The sequence below is a fragment of the Temnothorax curvispinosus genome, unplaced genomic scaffold (assembly GCF_003070985.1).
Source record: "Temnothorax curvispinosus isolate PA1 unplaced genomic scaffold, ASM307098v1 QBEX01007779.1, whole genome shotgun sequence".
Classification (NCBI taxonomy): Eukaryota; Metazoa; Arthropoda; class Insecta; order Hymenoptera; family Formicidae; genus Temnothorax; species Temnothorax curvispinosus.
The window spans coordinates 245755-265536 of NW_020217559.1; the positions used below are offsets into that span (position 1 = coordinate 245755).

General features: G+C 39.6%; 2 protein-coding genes across 7 annotated transcripts in view; one reads left to right on the forward strand and one right to left on the reverse strand.

Moving 5' to 3' along the window:
- Positions 1-2123, forward strand: part of LOC112457445 — a 10821-nt gene extending 8698 nt beyond the window's left edge. The window contains exons 11-12 of the mRNA XM_025020501.1: positions 883-1115; positions 1333-2123. Of these exons, the coding sequence (XP_024876269.1) occupies positions 883-1115; positions 1333-1516 (417 nt within the window). The 3' untranslated portion in view covers positions 1517-2123. The remainder of the gene's footprint in view (positions 1-882; positions 1116-1332) is intronic.
- Positions 2124-5273: 3150 nt separating this feature from the next.
- The window catches only part of LOC112457431 (retinal guanylyl cyclase 2-like), a 43925-nt gene continuing 29416 nt past the window's right edge, over positions 5274-19782 (reverse strand). For 4 of the 6 annotated variants that reach the window (XM_025020475.1, XM_025020476.1, XM_025020473.1 and 1 more), the window contains 16 exons: positions 18680-18981; positions 18123-18225; positions 17512-17614; positions 16251-16439; positions 15325-15405; positions 15061-15237; positions 14543-14702; positions 13917-14066; positions 13187-13358; positions 12656-12796; positions 12240-12432; positions 11782-11953; positions 11095-11365; positions 9942-9953; positions 8442-9043; positions 6232-8031 (listed from right to left, as the gene is read on the reverse strand). In XM_025020475.1, the coding sequence (XP_024876243.1) occupies positions 7781-8031; positions 8442-9043; positions 9942-9953; positions 11095-11365; positions 11782-11953; positions 12240-12432; positions 12656-12796; positions 13187-13358; positions 13917-14066; positions 14543-14702; positions 15061-15237; positions 15325-15405; positions 16251-16439; positions 17512-17614; positions 18123-18225; positions 18680-18981 (3079 nt within the window). In that variant the 3' untranslated portion in view covers positions 6232-7780. Of the gene's footprint in view, positions 5951-6231; positions 8032-8441; positions 9044-9941; positions 9998-11094; positions 11366-11781; positions 11954-12239; positions 12433-12655; positions 12797-13186; positions 13359-13916; positions 14067-14542; positions 14703-15060; positions 15238-15324; positions 15406-16250; positions 16440-17511; positions 17615-18122; positions 18226-18679; positions 18982-19782 lie in introns of those variants that run through there. The other 2 variants (XR_003041105.1, XM_025020477.1) reach the window with 2 other exon arrangements.

Below are 19782 nucleotides of genomic sequence, written 5' to 3' on the forward strand. Positions count from 1 at the left end.
AAAAGAGATTGAAATAACGCTTTGATTGATAGAGGGAGATTTTTTTTTAGCAAATTAATTGCAGTCAATCTCTTTCGTCATTTAAAGAAAGCTGAATAAGAGATTAATGAAATTCCCACGGAACTTCCACCTCGGTGAGGTACGAGGCTGAGCAGTTGCTATCGCGATGTGTGCAACAATGCCTCTCCCGGGTGTCACAATAGGTTTAATCGTCCTAAACTCGATGTTAAACCGCTCATTCCCGGCCATTCCCGGCGCCGTGGTAGGGGAGGAGGCGCCTTCGAAATTGCGCTTATACCGGCCGCAAACAGCGGCGAGGTAGGCAAGTCGGTATAAAATCGAACGATTCCTCGATCAAAGTCACAGTATTCGGGCCTGTTCTCGCGGTGTATCGTCGCCGTGATCCCTACCGTGCATTATCGTGATTGAGACGCAAGGTAAGACCGCCGAAACCGGTTTCTCGGCATTAATAAATGGGATCCTAGGGAAAGGAAACGTGAAATTAATTCTCAGCACTTTCATTATCGATTTCGACTACGAATCTGACTTTGATGGCGAAAGACGACATGCGTTCCCGAGGAGATGCCTAGTGTAAATCGTTATAATAATCGCATTAGAAATTATCTCCAATTAAATTTAATTTTAAATGTGGTGTTTACGTTAAAAATTAAAATCAAATTCTCCGTATGTCACTTGCAACATGTGCGCGTGCACTTGTATTCGCGTTATTGTTAGTTGAATAAAAAGTTTTGCATATTTATTGTAAATTTGCGCTAGGTATTTGCGCGAATGCTCAGCTTACATCGCTTGGAGAAATTAATGGTGAATGATGTGAAATAGCAAATAGCGATAGAAAGTATTTGTTTTTTTGTGAACACAGAGATGCATCGCGCTATTGTCACCTTCATCGCCACCGTTTGTTGTTTTCTCGTATTGAGAGCAACAGCGGAAGAGGCTGTCCAACAGAATCAACAATCGTTGGACCTCGGAAACGTCGCTGTCGATGATCAGATCGATAACGGCGCGATACACACCAGGGATAAGAGGACGCTGTTCTTGAAAAAGAAGCTGCTCGGCGCTGGTCTTCTTGGTTTCGGTCTTGGCGTCGCGAAGGGGTAACATAAATTTGTAACTTATATCCTTTTTTCACGCATTCAAGTTGTATATCCGTTTTATCTTCTTATTATCTCGCTATTGATTATTAATAAAGATTCCAATTTTGCAAAAATAAGTAAGATATGTGATTTAATAATATATTTCAGCAATAACATTTTATTATATATAGATTTTATATTATCTCTCTTTTTTAAATATTTCTTATTTTATTTTCAGCTACAAGGCTGGTTACTTTAGCGCGCCGGAAGTACACCACGTCTATCTTTCGCCACCGGTAAAGTACGTGGAATACGTCGAGAAACCAGTTTATATCGAGAGAATTGTTCCAAAACCTATTTACAAACCGCATGCCGAGTATGCTGCGCCAGTCTGGTCGCAACCAGACCCATCCTATGGGTGAGGAAAATTGGTCACTCTCTTCTGTCCTTTCTAATAATTAGTATATATCGTTAAAATACGATCCCTCTTTTATTGCAGTTAGATTTATATTTTGTTTGGTAAAAGAAGTTTATTGAAAAAGTGCATATCGAACTTTAGAAAAATTCAACATCAAAGTTACTACTTTGCTCAAACAGATATTATAAGAATAACTTAAATGAAGCGTGCTTAGATATCACGACTATTATTCGGAAATCAATTATTCTCAGAAAATTACTGCCTGCTAAATCTCTCTAACGTTCCTTTGATTTTTCTTTACAGTGGCTGGTAAATCCGAAGTGCACAGCTCGCGTTAATAATAGCGTACCAGTCTGATCTCTCCCTCCGTTTTACCTCGAAATTCTAGGAACAGCCATATAATTGCGCGTGCATCATGTTGAGTCTCAGTCAGTCAGGTCATCCAACTTTAAGTGTAAGATTATCCAGCGATAGTATAATCTATAATCGAAGAGATTGTTATTTTTGTTACTGATATTACAGATTAATAAACCACGGCCTGTAAATATCACAAGCGTATTTATCGTTAAAATCATTTACTCCTTTTATTTCTGTTGAAAAGCACGATAAAATATTCAGCAGAAAACATTATTCTTGATCCAAAATTTTTGGCACATTATTTTCAGACTTTCTATAAATATAATTTATATTTATATACAATAGTTAATATGTAATTATATAATTTTATTGTTAACTCTTATTTGATTTTATGAGAATTTTAGTTCAAATTGCATTTCGTAAATTAGAAAATTGCACAAGTCTCTGATCGTTTCCCGACGATAAATTATTGAAGAGAGAGGAGCTACGCACGCAGGAGGTACAAAGCGGACAGCTTTACGGCCGTATGATTCTCTTTATTGCCGAAGATGTTACCGAGTAACATTGAAGTATTAATAACGAGTATATAATCGCACGATGCGTCTGAAATATACAAATATCCAACCGTCGTCGCCATCGATTACTATAATACTATATGCATTTAGATATTCTTCCGATAACATTTTTTAACATGTAACATTCATACGTGTACAATAAGTTCTCTTCTATTCACACAGCCAGATATAAGTGTAGAAACGATGGCCAGTAGCGTAGCGAATATTCTGCCATTTTAAGTACTCAACAGAGAAACATAAGCCCTGTATCGATCTGTTAAATAATTAAAAGCAGGTCTTAATGTTAGAACGTGTGAGAATGCGCAATTTGTCCTCCGGCAACCGATTTCAACCATTAGCGATGGCTGCAGTTTATAGATTTTTCCAACGTGTTTATCGTTTATAAAAGAATTGCATTAATGATATTAATTAAACAGATTGTTTAAACAGTTGTCTCGCTTATTGAGAAATTATAATTAGTACGTAAAAATATGTAGAGACAAATTGAGCGTTCTGGTTACATACTGTCACTTAATTATCTATGAGTGGGCATTTGATGCATATTTGCTACGCCACATATGATAACAAGTGATCATTGCGATAAACTGCGATTGACAAGCATCCTTGTATTAACTCTTTACGCTTCCTTATTTTATGATTTTGCTTTGATTTTAACAGTTTTATTATTCTTAATCTTTCATCTTTATTTATAACAATGGCGCACATTGGATAGTTTAAAATTCTCAAAGATAATATACTAAATAGTAAGTACGGTAAATAGTAAGAGTACCTGCTCTTTAGTAATTATCAATTTTAATGAAATGAATTAGAATTTTGATTGACCCTTTAACTCCACATTTTCATAATTAATATTATATTTAATTTTCTTACCGCATTTTTCATTCTTTTATTATACATTATACATTGCGAGAGACATATTATTGAACTTCTTAAAAATAAAAGAAATCGGAAGGAAATGTCAATGTAAAAAAATTTCAGGGTGAAGAATAATTAAATATCGAGCGGGAGTGAAAAGGGAATAAAAATCGGGTAGCGAAAAGAGTCAATCGAGTGTCTCCGGAAATTATATCAATCCGTTCGTGTGCAATTCGAGGATGCCTGTCGTACGGAACGCAAATCGCTTCGAGATGTACAAGCTACTTATACCTATTTATATTTCTAACATTAGTGAACTACGTGACTACACGAATTACATCGAGGTACGTATATCCGTTGAGTACGTAGGCCCGGCCACGTGTACGTATGTTGCGCACATATTTCCGAGCTATGGAATATTAAAACGAATACCCGATCTCTTTTATTCGCGAGGGTATCGTGCGTAAAACTGCCAAGAGTTCTCTTTCTCTCGCGCGAGCTACGGACAGCCATCGAGAATGATCAGATAACTATTTAATTGTTACGTTAAAAAAATGCTATTATATCCCTTAACGATTGTCGTCCGAATTAGCACCTCGACGCAGTCGAGGCTGATTTAGAAAAGGTCGGATAGTATATTCTATATCGAATAAAGAAGGGAGCTCGTCGAGAAGCTAGTCAGGCTCGACGAGCGTGTTTGATTCGAGACTCATGTACCGCGGAATGAAAGGGGAAACCTTTGCCGTTCAAGGAATCCTCTTTTGATTCGGGAAAGTGGTTTATAACATTCTAACTGGTTTGTCACCTCGCTTCGATGATTAATATTCGTGAAGAGTACGCAACGTGTCTGCTTCACTCCTGTTTCGCACACTTATTATTGTACATGGGATACAGTCAAAGGTTTTAATTAACATCGTATACGTATTTGGTATTTGCCGTTATGGGCACAGAATTACTGAGATTGCCGCGTAAAGCGGCGCTGATATAACGCTTAGGTTGAATTTCGAGATAGGCAAGCACATTGTGATAATCTCGTGAATCGTTCAAAGAATTCAGGAAGATACTACCACGCACAGTGCTCGCAGTCGAATTTTGTTTATGTCAAAAGGTGATGAAATCAGTTATTATCACTAGAAGAAAGCTAAAACCTAAGGCAGATGGCGAAGCTAAAAACGTGAATGTTGACAGGTATGTGGAGATGGACGTCGACTCGAGAAGTATATTAATTACATTTTTACATAATTATTATCAAATAATACATCATTCTGCAAAAATAGATCAAATTTATGAATATACATTGACATCAGGATACAGCTGTTTTAAGAAACGGACGAAAGTTAACGCATGGGCGACACACGACGCTCGAGGTAGAGCTGATATATAAATGTTCGAATATCCATAAGTTGCATCATCCGGATATATATGTTCCGAATAAATTCAAATACGGGATTCTGGTTTGAAGTGGCCAAACATAGCGTTTTCGGATATTCGCACTCGGATATGGCCGAGGAATTCGAGTGACATGCAAAACATGAATTTGTTTTACAGCTCCGCTTTGGAGAAACTGCGGTTATAGCGGAATAATCTGATTCTAGCGCGATTGTTAAAAGCGATACCAAAAAGACAAGAGATTAGCGCAATGGAGATTGTCGTCCGCGATAAGAGAGTGCCTTGTCCTATCCTCCCTGTTATCAGCCATTCGTGTCTGAGGATCGTATTTATCGTCTCGTCAGGATCTCTAATTTTTTAAATCCTTTTATTTTTTTGTTTAATTTACTACTGCAATTTGTATTCTTTAAACGATGTTGAATCGACCGTGATAAAGTGCCTCGACTATACATTCAAGATTTATATTTATATATTTTTTGGACATTCAATTATAATCATGACTTCTTCTCCTTCTTATGTATTGTCAAACATTAAAAATTTTAAATATATTGTTGGCACATTTTAATTCAATGCAAAAATCTCTTTTGTATTAATAGAATTATTACGCTTCTGTTAAAATAAGAATCAATCTTTTCTAATATTTATTAATTATAGAAAAGTATCTGTTTTGTGCAAATCGACACGATTGCACGTCAAAAATAAGTCAAGAATAAAAAATAATAAGTATTTCGCTTTTATAAGAAATCTATGGGCGATTTTTTTTTGCACGCGACGTTACATAGTCAAACAGCAATTTAGAAGCCGCATTTAAATGGGTGCATTTAAAAATCAATAAACAGCTGGAAGCTCGATCAAGTGACGGCACTTTTATCTCGACAATAAAATCCATCCCTTATCCATAGCACGTCGCCATAGTCGAAGTCTCTCGTCCATTATGATCATCTTAGCGATCTCCGAATGTTTATACGTCGCGCACTCCGTCATCCGTGTGCTTGGCGTGACATTACCAGCGTTTACGATCATAAAGTAAGAACCTGTGCCGCATAGCAATTTCACTTGGCACGAGGGAACGTGTAGAGAAGAAAGCTCTTCTCATCGCCGGTCTATCGTTTCTTATGTCACTCGTCACTCGTGACTCGCCACAAGATTGATTTTCGCTCGTCGACCGCAAGAGATTTTCTAAAACGGTGAATTAGGAAAGCCAGTTGGATATAACTCCCTCCTGTCATAATCCATGCAATTATGTTGGCTTCAGAGAGAATCTTTAACACGAATGGTTCAAAGATACTGTAACTATCTGAGCTATAATCTTACAATGATTAACAGATTGTTCCAAAACTATCGTCATTAACCACAATTAACAATTTATTTAAATGACTAAGTTTAAATTATAAATAAATTGTATTTTTATCAAATTTTATGCTAATTGTATTTTAATAGAATTTGACATAAAAGTTGATTATAAAAAGATAATTAATAATAAATATTAAAAAGTTGCTAGAAAGAAATAATATTTAATTAATTTGTGGTGGGAAAAAATTTATTCAATTTGTTTAACAAAAAATTCGAAAATATTTCAAATGCTGAATTTCTAAAATAAATTATTGGAAAAAAAATAGGATTTAAAGGATATAAGGACCATTTGCTTACGCGTGTAATTTTTATTCAATTATGGATAAAGTCTTTATCTGTTCATGATTAAAGCATTGCATTTATCTATTTTTCGCGCACAATGCCTATGTTTTAAAAGGATGTTTTTTGTTAATCTACTCGCATGCGACGGAAGACCGAGTGGATTTCTTCGGAATCTATTAGGCCGGAAATAACAACAGTATCAATCACATTTATATTTACGTACCTGCTGACCGACGAAGTACTTCTCTGCTGCCATAATCGCGAGATGGTTAATTACTTCCTATGTAACTTTCTTTCTCGATTGACATCACAGTCCATCGATGGCATCGTGAGTTTCGACCGAAATATAATTATTAACATAAAGACTGTACATGCGTAAGAGCAATATATTCAACTTCTTTCTTAAAGAATAATTTTTTTATCGAGATATATTTAACAAAAAATTATTAGTTAGTTAAATATTTTTCCTTTTGTATTTATCTTGCTATCCGTCTTGCCTCTGTCAATAGCCTAAGATCCACGTTAAGTTTATGGAATTGGAACTTTCTTATCTTCCACGAGATGCGCGGAAGTGATTTTATAACATTAAATTTCATTCAGTAAAATCGACTTTAGATCTTCGCTTTACAGATAGGTACATCTAGCGAGAGTATACAACCGTTGACGATTAGAGATAATAAATAATCGTGGGAGAGAGGAAAATTGTTCATTCTTGCAAGGTAAAAAACGATCGTAAATATCTGAGATGCTAATAATTCAGCATCGAAGATCAGATGATGACAGCGTCGTTGAATCGTTATCGATGAAACGTCGAAATACGTAAGATTGACAGGTACAGACACGTTCCGAGGAAAAAGCGGATCGCCCGTAAATCCTAGAAAGTTTTTCTTTTTGCACCAACGATTATTTGTAAATTTACAACACACGCCTATAAACCATTAAATCTCTAATCACGAATTACGTTCGTTACGATCCCCTGCCTGCGGGTATTATCGGACACCAATACAATGTACACTCACAATGATAAGAATACAGACGGAGCAGCGAGTCACATCAGCAATCGTACACATTTACTCGTCACTTAATTACGCGCGGAACGCGTCTTCAAGGATACCGACCCTCAAATTATTGCGGTCGAGTTTTCAAGTCGACGTTTCTTTCTCGGTCGTGATCGTCGAAGATCGGTGCCGTCAATGTTGATTAATCTCAGTTGACCGTTAATCTCAATTAACGTTGATTCCAATCTCAGAGTTTAACCGAGCTCTCTTGTATTTTTTTCCTAGAAGTAGAATTACGGCTATAGACGTAAAACTGCAATTCGTATCTTTCGTATCTTTTACACGGCGTTTTATCAATCACATCGTATAATAGCGATTCTTGGCGTGAATCGTTCGCTGCTCTAAACGCGCTCGCGTCGCTCGATCTTTCATTCGTGAAAACTTTTCTCGACGGGGATTTTAACGTAACGATAGGGATTCGACGGAGAGGGATACGGAAGCGGCATGACGGTAATTCTGTAGGAGGGGCTTAGGAGTGGCTGGTGGCACTTCCTCGATTCTCTCCAAGTCGTTGGCCGCGCCCGCGCTATTTTGCTTGTAGAGACGAGGAGTCGACCTTGGCTGGGGCTGCTCGGGAATTATAGACACCGGCTCGTCCGGACGGTCCAGGCTGAACTGCCTTTTGAGCATTCGGCATCCGGGACCCTTCCCTGAAATCAGAGAAAGTAATATGATCCGTTAAGGGCGGAGGACTGATGAAATGAGAGGAGTTCTATTTATATTTTTGGGATATTGGGAATATTTGAATAATCCGATATCCTTCTATGTAATAAAACATAATAATCTAGATGTAGATTAAAGTTTATGTATGAAATCGTCTCATCTATATGTATAATAAATAATTCAATTACCGAAATTGAGGTCAGATATCTTGAAATATCTCTCGCTTGTATGTACTAAGAATTTTAAATTGCAATTAAAAATTCTCATCTTAAATTCTAAAGATAGACAACATTCGTTAATCGATCGGTTATCGAATTCGACTTTAAAGAATAATTTTTGGGCTTCGGGGTCTTAGAAGTAAAGGGCTGACGTAAGATTCTCTTTTCCGAATACGCACCGTGATGCTCGTTGGGCGACAGACATCTGTAATAATTGTACGGTGTGCTGAGATCATTCTCGTCGATGCATCCAGCGAAGCGGCGATGCCTCGCCAGCGGCTGCCGATACGCCGCCGAGCTGGCGATCGACGAGAGCGAGCTGGTGGACGCGCCGAGGATCGCCGCGGTCGTATCGCCCCCGGTCATCGAGGTCGACACGCTGAGGGAGGCCTGGTTGTCGCTGGACGTGCTCTTGGTCACGCCGCCGTGTACCGTCTCGCTCGTCCTCGTCACCGTGTCCTGCTTGCCCTGCAACACCTCGACGAAGTCGTTGGTGGACTTCAAGGAGTAGCTCGGCAGCAACGTGCGCTCGTTGTGCACGGACACGGCGACTTTCCTGGTGGCGGCGCCTTCCTCGAAGGACGCGGCTCGACTGTCGCTGATAGTCATTCCGCTGCTGACGGAATCCTGGCGGTTTTGACCGTCGGGTACGACCTCAACGGGACTCGCCGGCTCCTCCTCGTGCGTCTCGTCCTGCGATGGAATCACCGGTAGCTGCGAGCACGCCGAGTCGCTCGACGCTCCGTTCTGGTGACCGACCAGCAAGAGACTCTCGTCGAGCCTTCGAAAGGAAAGTTTAGAATATTCAGGGGAGAACGTAGGAACCGCCGCCGGGCGGAAACGTGACTGCAAGCGCCACATATTTTTCCACGTTTATACAAGTTTCTGGGAGTTGCGATAAATTTAAAATGCAACTTTTATCGTAGCTTTTTTACGGTTCCTATAAGGGAAAAGAACTCGAATTTTATTCCGAAGTGCTGGCGCATGAGAATTGGTACGTATCGAATGTTTGCGTTACTTATGTATACCGCTATTTTTCCGCCGAGCGGTTCATATGCCGGAAAACGCGGGGATATGTGAGAATTTTTCGCGCGAATTGACATGCGAACGACATTTCGATGCCGGGTGTAACCAGATGTTTCGTATGGGTGTGTTTATTCATGAACGCGTCGCGCCGTTTTAACTTTTAACGCTGGCTGGTATATCGCTCGTGAAGAACCGACAGAAATTGGAAAGTTATAAAAGTGATTATAGTTGCATCCCGAGGAATGATATGATTACATCATTGCAGGGAAAGGATTTAACTTTAGGCGAGGAAGGAATAAACTTTTCGAGTTAAGGACGTGAGATGCAACTTTTAGAGAGTAATTGACATTTTGACATCGTTTTGATCCTGATGGTCTCTGGGGTATGTTTATTCATGCGCTGCGTTTTGCATTCTCATTTTAGTTTACGTTGCTTGTAACAGGCTGATAAAAGTCCGCGATGAATTTTTTATAAGAATTCCTCTTTAACGTGTCGGACAAAAAATTTAATAGATATAAAAAATTTTAACAGATGATATTATAAAATTTAATTTTTCGCCACATATCTAGCGTGAAAAGAGATTTATTCAATATATGTGAGATAATAATATGACCGATTTAATTGTTCATATTTATATATACGAATCTACTTACCCATGGTTCTCCCTGAGTGCAGCAGCAGAATGGCAACAGATAAAAGAATTAAATATCTGGAAATCAAATAACGCAAATAAAACTACATTAAAAATGCAAAGAGCATGGTTAAAAGTAGACTTGAACGCCTTTCCATCAAATTTGCTTATGCTAAGTAATCAAATTATTTTCATTAAACGACGATGATAAAATTCAATTAATTAAATTTAGAATACATTTCAAATAGTATTTCGTTTATATAAATATTTCAGTTTAATTTTAAGATCGACTAACTAATTAAATTCCTGTTCAAATCCATTCGAAATTAATTATAAACTGAAGTTCCGACAAAGTTTTGTTACTACTTGCGTAATAAGAGTAAATTATTTAATTATTTCCACTTTCCACCACCGCGCGTAACAAACTGACTCTCTCGGGTTTTGTGAGGAAGCTATTTTTCTTAGATTTTGCCATCTGCGGCTGAAAGGTTGCGCGTCAGATCGGAGAAACACCCTGCATATAAACGTTAATTCTAAAAATACCAGGTCTTTCTTCCCCGCTTATTCACGCACCGAGTAGGTCACTTTTTGCCCACGGGTGTTATAAAAGAATATAGTTACGGTGCGGGAGAGGAAACTTTGTTGTTGTATCACTTTCGCGAGTACGTCGCACAATCATAAGTAGTAAGATACGAGGCAAAAATCGCGCGGTTGTTGCGATAAACTTAACGCGGACATATAGTACGGGCCGCCTGCCGCGCAATCCATTGTTACATAATTAAAAACTCTCGAGCGCGCTTCCTCGAGCGCTCGGCGCTCTCTGACACTTAATCAAAGGAATACGTCGTAACTTCGTTGATTAAATCCGACCCTTTTCTTCACGAAGACTCGGGTACGCTTCGTAGACTGAAGGTATTCGGCAACTTATTTGGAACTACCCTTGTCACGTTACATTCCAAGCAAAACGCCCGAAATGCGATGAAAAAAAATGGTGACATCCGCGTCGAATAAAAGAGGGGAAGACCGGTCGCAATAAATTGAACTTAATAAGACCTGCCGGACGCGCGTGAAGCGTTAAATCACGGAGTACGTTTACACGACGCGCCGAGTTTGCTGGAAGCCGGGGAATTAGGTAAGGTGGAAATTCAGAAAATGTTCTCGATGGAACGTCTTACCTAAGGGGCGGCGGTTTGGGGAGCTCCTTGTCGAAGCCCTGCTTGCCGAGCAGCCAGTAGGTCGGCATCTTCCCTTTGCCCTTGACGTCGGTGGGCCCGCGGTATTCGATGTGGTATCCGCCGACCTGTGTCAATCGATCCCTCGTCGCTTGGCTTAGATGGATACGCCACGGCGCCCCGGTCGACTCCATCCTCGAGGCGGTGTTCACCGTGTCGCCGAACAAGCAATAACGCGGCATTGTTAAACCCACCACGCCGGCACAACACGGGCCTGACGAGAGGAAAAAGTGAAATTCCTTCCCTTAATATTTTGATCGAGGTACGCGAAAACGTTTTTCGCGAAGTTGCCGAATGAAAGAAACGACGGCGTGCCATCCGGATTGGCTATTTCAGCACGGATTTAATCAGCGTAAAATATAGGAGCGATATAAATCTCCGAGCGAGAGGATTCAATCGACCATTTACATGAAACCTTGTTTTCGCAAGGCTCTCAAAGTTGATTAAAAGTCAGTTTTTAAATTTTAATCAATCAATTTAACCGATGTCATCGATCGTTATTGTGACAAATTGTGTTAGCTCCTTGACAGCAAAAGGAGGGAAATAAATAAATTTTAAGTGCAATTTTATACCGTACGATTACTTTTAGTAATTATTATAAATTAATTAGAAATTATTTGAATAGCTAACCTGTGTGGAGACCAATGCGTAACCTGAGCTGCGTGTCCGGAAGATGTTTTAGCTTAAACTTTCCACTCTGATGTAACAGATCGAGTGCCATGGTTGCTATTTGAGTCGCATGATCGGGTATCCTAACAGGGCAACCGCCTACAACCATGTAGGCATCTCCGATTGTTTCCACCTATGATATTCGAATATGCATTCTGTAATTTCGGAATCCGAAATGTCTTCTGATAAAAATATCGTTTAACCAAAAAAGATTAAAGTTTTGGATGCTGTTTTTTTTTAGAAAAGCAGCACCCGACTTTTATTTATAGTTTATATAGTACTTGGTAAAATTATACTTGATATTTAATTTTATTATTTTCCTTTGTAAGACTTTCTTTTGCAAACATAATTATTCATTTCATTTTATCTTTATATAAATAAGATTGTAAATAAACTTGTTGCGATTATCATGCAATTACCTTGTAAACCGTGTATGCGTTAATCGTGTCGTCGAAGCAAGTGTACAGATCGTTGAGAAGATCAACCACCTGAAAGGGCGTCGAACGCGCGGATATCGTCGTGAAGCCAACGATGTCCGAGAAATAAATCGTGACCTCGCGAAACTCTTCGGGATCGACGGGCATGCCGAGCTTCAGTTTTTCGGCGACCGAACTAGAAACACCGAGTCAAATACGCTAATTTTCCCGAAAAATTATTCTGGCAATTTAATAAATTTTTTACCGATAGTCAATTTGTTAAAAATTTGTCAATTTCCAATTTTAATTATTAAGCAACAGAAGTGAATTAATTTAATATCGACAATAACTTTATCCAACCAATTCTGACAGCATTATTTTCGCGAAATAAAAATTTTACATATTTCTCTGTTGTTTACCTAGGTAACATTCTATTTAATAATTGCTCGGTCTTTTTCTTCTCCATGTCAAGCTGTTCCGTACGCTCGCGAATGAGTTCCTCTAGATTGTTCGAATACTTCTCCAGCATTTGAAACATCGTGTCTACGAAGTTTACCTTTCTGAAAATAAAACGTGATGGGGCGTCTTTTCGATTACTACCACAAAATACTTGTTTTGTCGATAAAATTTAAAGCTGGCTAAAGAAATAAATATTTCTTTGAAATTGATAAAGATCTTTTTTTCTAAATATATAATAAAAAAATAAATATTTAGTTACTCATTATTAACTTGCTGAAATTTATTGACATAAAAAAAAATTGTAACCAATATTTAACAAAAAAGAAGTCTTTATCTTCAAAGCTAAAACTGTTCGACATCATTGAATCGTGATTAGATTTGCGAAAAATAAATTTCGGCACCGTAGTCCTTGACTTCCGGCCAATGTCACATCCAATATTTCTGAAGGGGCACAATGCCTTGAGAATTATATGGTCGGCCATCGATTTTACCTCCCGTGATTTAACTTCTTGAAGAGATCGTGAACGTCGTCAAAGTTGGGCCTCATTTCAGCAGTTTCCGCCCAGCACTGGCGCATGATGTTTATGGCTTCCGGTGGCGCGGCCCCCTTGCTGACCGATGGTCTGATCAGGGGCGGCGGCTTCATTACTTTCTCGATTATATCTACGAGATACGTGAAATGCCTTTGACGTTTTAATCCTCAAACGTAGCGATTGTAAAATTCTAGCGTTAGAATTTCAAATCGCTAACGATCGACTTTGCGTCGTTACAAGATTCCGAAATTTCACGCTTATTGTGTTTTTGGATAATCGATGCCAATAAATTAACGCGTAAATACAGATTTAATCCTCAGTAATCGCAAAATCTGAGTTGTAATTGTGTGTCTATCGTTAATCATTTTATCGGAAAACGATATGCGCGAAGAATTGGCTCATTCTTATCTCATTTCTCTTTCATTTATTATAATTATATTTTTTTTCAATATTAATGGAACGCAGTAATACGAGATGTTCGCCAAGTAATTATTATCTCTAAAGCATAATTTAAATTGTTAATCTTGGCCTTACAGAAACAATTAATTGATTACAATTTGAAATAATTGATATAAAGGAATAAATACATTTTTCTCGGTCTACTTAATTATTTCAAGTCTGGAGTCATGGAAGAGAAGAGGTGATCTTCATGTACTTCGAACGTTAACAGAAATCGTGCACACATTACCTTCCGGAGATAGGGCGAGCATACAAAATGGTTCTCCGCGAACAACAACTTCCTGCATGATAATTCCGAAACTGTAAACATCCCCCGGCTGGGTTCCTTTTTTCCGCAAATTTAGATGCCTAAGCAGTTCCGGCGCGGTCCACAACAGGTCTATCCCAACAACAAGCCGGCAGTTATTAACGAAATTAATAGCGGCTCGCTTATGCTAATTATTCTAATCCTATTCTCACTCCCCTAATATAATCCTATATTCTCTAAAGTAACACGAAACCCTGGATCTCACAGTTTGAATATCTTCAATTAGCAAAGCATGCAGTTTAACTTTTAATTAGTGAAACTTTGTAACTTGAGTAACTTGTATCTCGGCAAAATTTCTAAATAGCGCGCAAACACTTGGATAATAGCGCCTGATGAGCGCAAAATGTAATTTTCATGCAATTCAAAAAGTAGGTTCAAAGAGATAATTTTATAACAATATGATATTTTTCAGGAGCTATAGGAGTTATTGTAATCTTTCTTGCTCATCTGAGTTTCAATTTAAAAATTCCACATAAGAGATCACATCGAACTGTACCATGAAGATGATATGATGAGGCAAAACAAGAGTCGTAGCGAAGGAAACTTACCTCGAGCTGTTTTCACTGGCGGCACTATGTTCTGGACTTCATAAAATGCAGGCAGGCCGTAATCGGTAACTTTCAAGACCCACCGCGCATCGATCACGCAATTCCGCGACGTGAGGTAGCCGTGGACGCGTATCGGAGTGCTGTGAAGGTACTTCATACCCTGAAGCAAACAAGCCATACAAAATTATCATAGTTTCAAAGTATGTATAGAATCAATTTCAAGTTCAAAACTTTAAAATTATTCAGGGATTTCTCATCAAAATTAAAATTTACAGTCCCTGATTATTATGCATAATAATTTTAACGGTTTAACCTGTTTGCATGTCATACGCTCAATGTTTCCTTTTCATTTTTACGTTAGTCTCAATATATCAATTAAAAATTAAACGGTAACGAAATATATAAGTGTATCTTACTAATATTTTTTTTATCTCTTTTAAATCTTTCTGGTTTTTCGAAATCTTCTTGGCGATGTGGCACGTGCGTTTAACGCATCATATTCCTCAGATCTTACTCACCCGTACAAGATCGGTGAGCAAGGATAATCTGAAGGACCAGTCGAGTTTAATCTCGTCCTGGACGAGTACGTCCTCCAGGGAGCCCCTCGAGCAGTACTCCGACACCAGACAGGGTCTCGTAGGTTCATTAAGGCATCCAATCAGTGGGTTGAGGTTCTCGTGTCGCAGCCCGTGGATCTGCTCAAAAGTAGAAACGTGCAAGTGGGGAGAAACACAGATCAAAATCTAATTCAAAGGAATGAATAAAAGGATGTGCGCCTTTACCGTGACCAGCACGTCCATGGCCTTGTTCTTCAGTTCGAACGTACCTTGAAAGGGCAGCTCCTTCAATTGAACCAAGTCACCCTACCAGAAATCAGGACGGATCATTAACTCGGAGCACATTGATACAACGTTACATCCGTCTTGTAATCTATCGACTTCTGTCGCCTGGGGGGGGGGGGGGGGGGGAAGCGTTTGGACGGCGTGACATTTGATTGAGATAAAACCGGAGATTAGCTCGCATCTTTTGCAGCGTGCGTTTTAATACCATCTTATCAATCTTCATTACGTATAAAAGGTTCTTATCGGTCCGATCATAGGTCCGGAACTTACGGCATTAATCAGCGTCACCGTGTAAGGATATAAGGGACACTGACGTCTACGACGTCAGTGCGAAAATGAATATCGATGTGTGTCTCGGAATATATTCTTAGCGCTGTCGGATAATACCGCGCGTCGTGTCAAGCAGAAAATTCTCGGAAGTGATCAAGGATGAAATTGTTTGCAAGGGCGAAGGTACATACAATGTGTGTAGAACACCGATAATGCCTTGAAAGCAGATATATGGGACATCCTAAGTTTTCTTTTTCCCCTCCTCACTGATTCTCGCTCTATTTTCTTTTTATACATAAAAACACGGGTACGGGATAAAATTGGACGCTAGAAAATGTTGGTCAAGTACAATATTTCTTCTACGTACTATTATCCTCTTATCGCGTGTCGTCTCTCGTAAATTATCAGACGCTTATATAAGTTAGCCCGAGCTTAGATCTTGTCTGGATCAACACGGAAACTCGATCAACGGAGATTAAAATCTGGGGCGAAGATAAGGGTAAGGAGGACCGGAGGTTCTCGCATCCACGGCGAGGTGAACGCGAGATGTATCCGGACGCGATTGTTAAATTGGCACTGCCAGGTGTATAACTCACGTTATATCTAGCGCGTGGATCCTTGAAGAAGGTGTTCCGCGGTATGTTCCCGCCGCTGGCCTGCAGGTACGGCCTCAGCGAGTTCACGCTCCCGAGCTGGAGCAGATCCGGCTTCTCGACTTCCGGCCCGCCGAACTCCTGCAGCTGCTGCAGCCAGCAGCACAGCATCGCCTCGATGCCCTCGTCTACCTAAGAACACGCGCGCGCCGTGTGCGGTAAAGTGTACTTCACCGCGGATATTCGAACGGGTACGATGCGAGGTAATAGGATCGAATGGTTGTACATAATGTTTGCCGGAAAAGCTCGACCTCGCTATACGACCTGATATCCTTGATATAAAAATGGTTGTAAACGCGGAAAAGGAGAAACTGAAGTTAATATAATACCTTATACGCATGAACAAGCTATGCAAAAAGCACTTATTGTAGTCGTTTTGTGCTTTACAAATCTCTCTTTTATGTACATTTCTTATTTCTAGAAGATTTTTACTTTGTGTATAAATAATTTCTTTCTTCAAGGAGAGATTTTATTCTGGAAATACGGCGTTTATATCATTCTTTTATGTCAAGCATGCAGTTGAACGGAGCACCGTAAAAGAGCCGTAAACATTACTTTTTTAAAACGAAGATTACGATGACTATTCATGATATTTAATATGCAGTAGCATATATAAAGGGTGCTTGAAGCGGTTAAAGTTCGCTCGGCGGTTCAATTAAGCCGAGCGAACTAGCGTCGCGGTGACATTTAGCACTTTTATCAGCTATTTCTACCACGTAGACTGATAATTTAGGAGCTCAGCGACCGTTTTCTCCGCGTGAAATATATCCTATCAAGAGCGTAGCGGCCCTTCGCGTACGAAACGTTCCGTTGCGTCATATTAAGAAGAGTTTTTCCCCGCAAAGAAAAGTTCGTCCGCAGTGCTAACACGACTCCACAATCCTGACTCGGCGACAGTGAAAAATTACTCCCGCCATAAAAAACGTCGCATTACGGTTTTGTTTCGACGTATAATAAAAAAGTGAACACGGAATTTTACAACGTAAACTCACCGACGAGTTTAGCGAGAGATGTTTAATTCCTTTCACGCTATTCGCGGGATATTTCACGGGGGAACGATCAAAGACATTGATGAAGGAAGTAACCAAGTAGCTTCATTAATAATTGTAGTAATTCTACGCAAGGATTCTTTATAATCCTTTCGGGGGCGCTGAAAGGGAAGGATTAAAAGCCCCTGTCATGTTCTGAATGAAATTCCACTCACCGTTCTTGAATCTACTGGAGGCACTTGAGGAAAAACGAAGTCCGACGTCGTTAAAATGATTTTGTACGGGCCCTTGGACATCCTTTTCTTAAGCAGCCGCTTCCTGCAATAAATTGTCAATGTATCCAACACAAAGTGCTCTGCTTATTAAGAATCACAAGGGTCTGAGAACTTTATAAATTATGTCCACTTTGTAAATAAACGCTTCCTTAAATGTGAAAAATTTCGGAATAAAATAACTTTGTATCAGAATGCTTCCCGTATTCTGTATATTAAAATTCTGTAGCGTAATTAATTTAAATTGCGCTACTATTTATCAACAAATGCTTTATCATTTCTCAAACTATATTAAAATTTATTGTAACTTGTTTGTTTTCTAGTTATTATTTCGATTAAAAATCAAAATAATGCTAATCAATTTAATATAACTCAGAAACATATCCATGAAAACCTGATATTGATTCTAAAATTGTAAATATGTTCAACAGAAATAAAGAAGAAGTATTTCTGGCGATTAGGGGGCAATGGAAGCGTTGACGCATGTCACTTTCTTCGGTTTGGCTACAGGCTATAAACGATATGATGTATAACGTGATAAAGTGATCGCTCACCGGATTATAATTGCGACGGCAATGGCGACAAAGGTGAACAGCAGCGACCCAAGAATAATAGCTACGATATGTGTGGAACGGAAAGACATGTCGGCCAAGCCATCTGTTAAATAATTAATGCACTGCATTACCTCATTACGGCGTTATCGGGCGATATTTTCGGAATCGAGGGAGCTGCCTATCGATCCCGATCGGAAAGGTACAAAGGAAGGGCCCTTCCTTCGCACCTTTTCCCCATTCCGCAATTATCCTATCCTATTTTTGACAATACCCTCTCTGATCGTAGCGCGACGCGATCGCACGAGCATCGCACATTATAGACAAAACCCAATAAATATAATATATATATTCATTCTCTTCCACGAGATATACGATGTTAATTATGCATTAATAATTGCACGTCATCCGCAGATTAGTTTGCACCGTTCGCAAGCGCGATTTTCCATTTGAAGTGTTATTGCCTTTAATGTCATATTAATTACGCAATAAAATCGTCACGTAAAGAGACAGACGGCGGGGGGGGGGGGGGGCTATTATCATATCCTCTGAAAACTCACTCGGGCAATCGCCGTCGACGTCGCAGGACGGCAGATCGGGCGCCTCGATGTTGAGAAACGCCATCGCACTCGGCGTCAGCTGCTGGACCATCAGCTGCTGCTGATGCCGCTCGACCACCGTGAGGATCGGCTCCCAGCCGGCGTCACGCCAGTTCATTAGGGCATACGTGTATATCTTGTTATTGTGGCTGTCGAGGCTGCTGTTGTCGCGCGTTAGCACAGTCAGCGATTCATTCAGTCGATCGAGCAACGCCAGCGTCGCGTAATCCTGCGTGCCGTTGAGGACCTTACTCACGTCGTACCTGCGTAAGAAACCGTCGGGAGTATGTCTCTTGAGGAGGCGACGCGGCGTCGCGACGCCCCGCCGCGCCGGGGACGCCGCGGGGCCACTTCCCGTGAGTTAATCACGCAGCGAATTATACGGATCGACGTCTACAATTAACTCGGCTCGATGATCCGACAGACCGATTTGTATTATAATTCGGGATCGTCATGTGCGCACCGCACGGCGGCGGCGGTGGAATTTCGTAATTACGTAGCCTCGTTGTTGCCTCAATCAAAGAGGAGCCCTTTGATTAAGGTCAACCTCTCAGCTGACTCCCCGACAATTTACGTCCCAGTCGAATTTCCTTAGATTTGTGTTAAACAATTAATGCAAATTTGGTTAAGAATATGATTCATCTTAAATAGATTGTCGATATTTGCGAATTAAAAGACAATTAAACATTATTATCGTGTTTTATAATATTTTTAATAATATTAATGTTAGTTTCCCAAAACGCAGTAAAAATGCTTCATACGATGACGGTCTTTTTGGCCAAAAAGCTACATGTTTTTAAATATTCCTATCGTACTCCTAAAGAGAGATGAAAGCTGTTGCTTGCATTACGACACGCTGATATTTTTTGCTGTTATTTCGAGGATCTTCAAAACTCTATCTTCGAAGGATGATCTGAGTAACGGGGAATTTTTGCCATTATAAATCTTCTCTCGTTAGTACTTATATATCCCTTCTTGTCAAGTATATATACGAAGAAAATGAGCTACAAGTATTCTGAAGGACAAGTGATTAATTACGTAATTCTGAGGACGTTAATTAATTT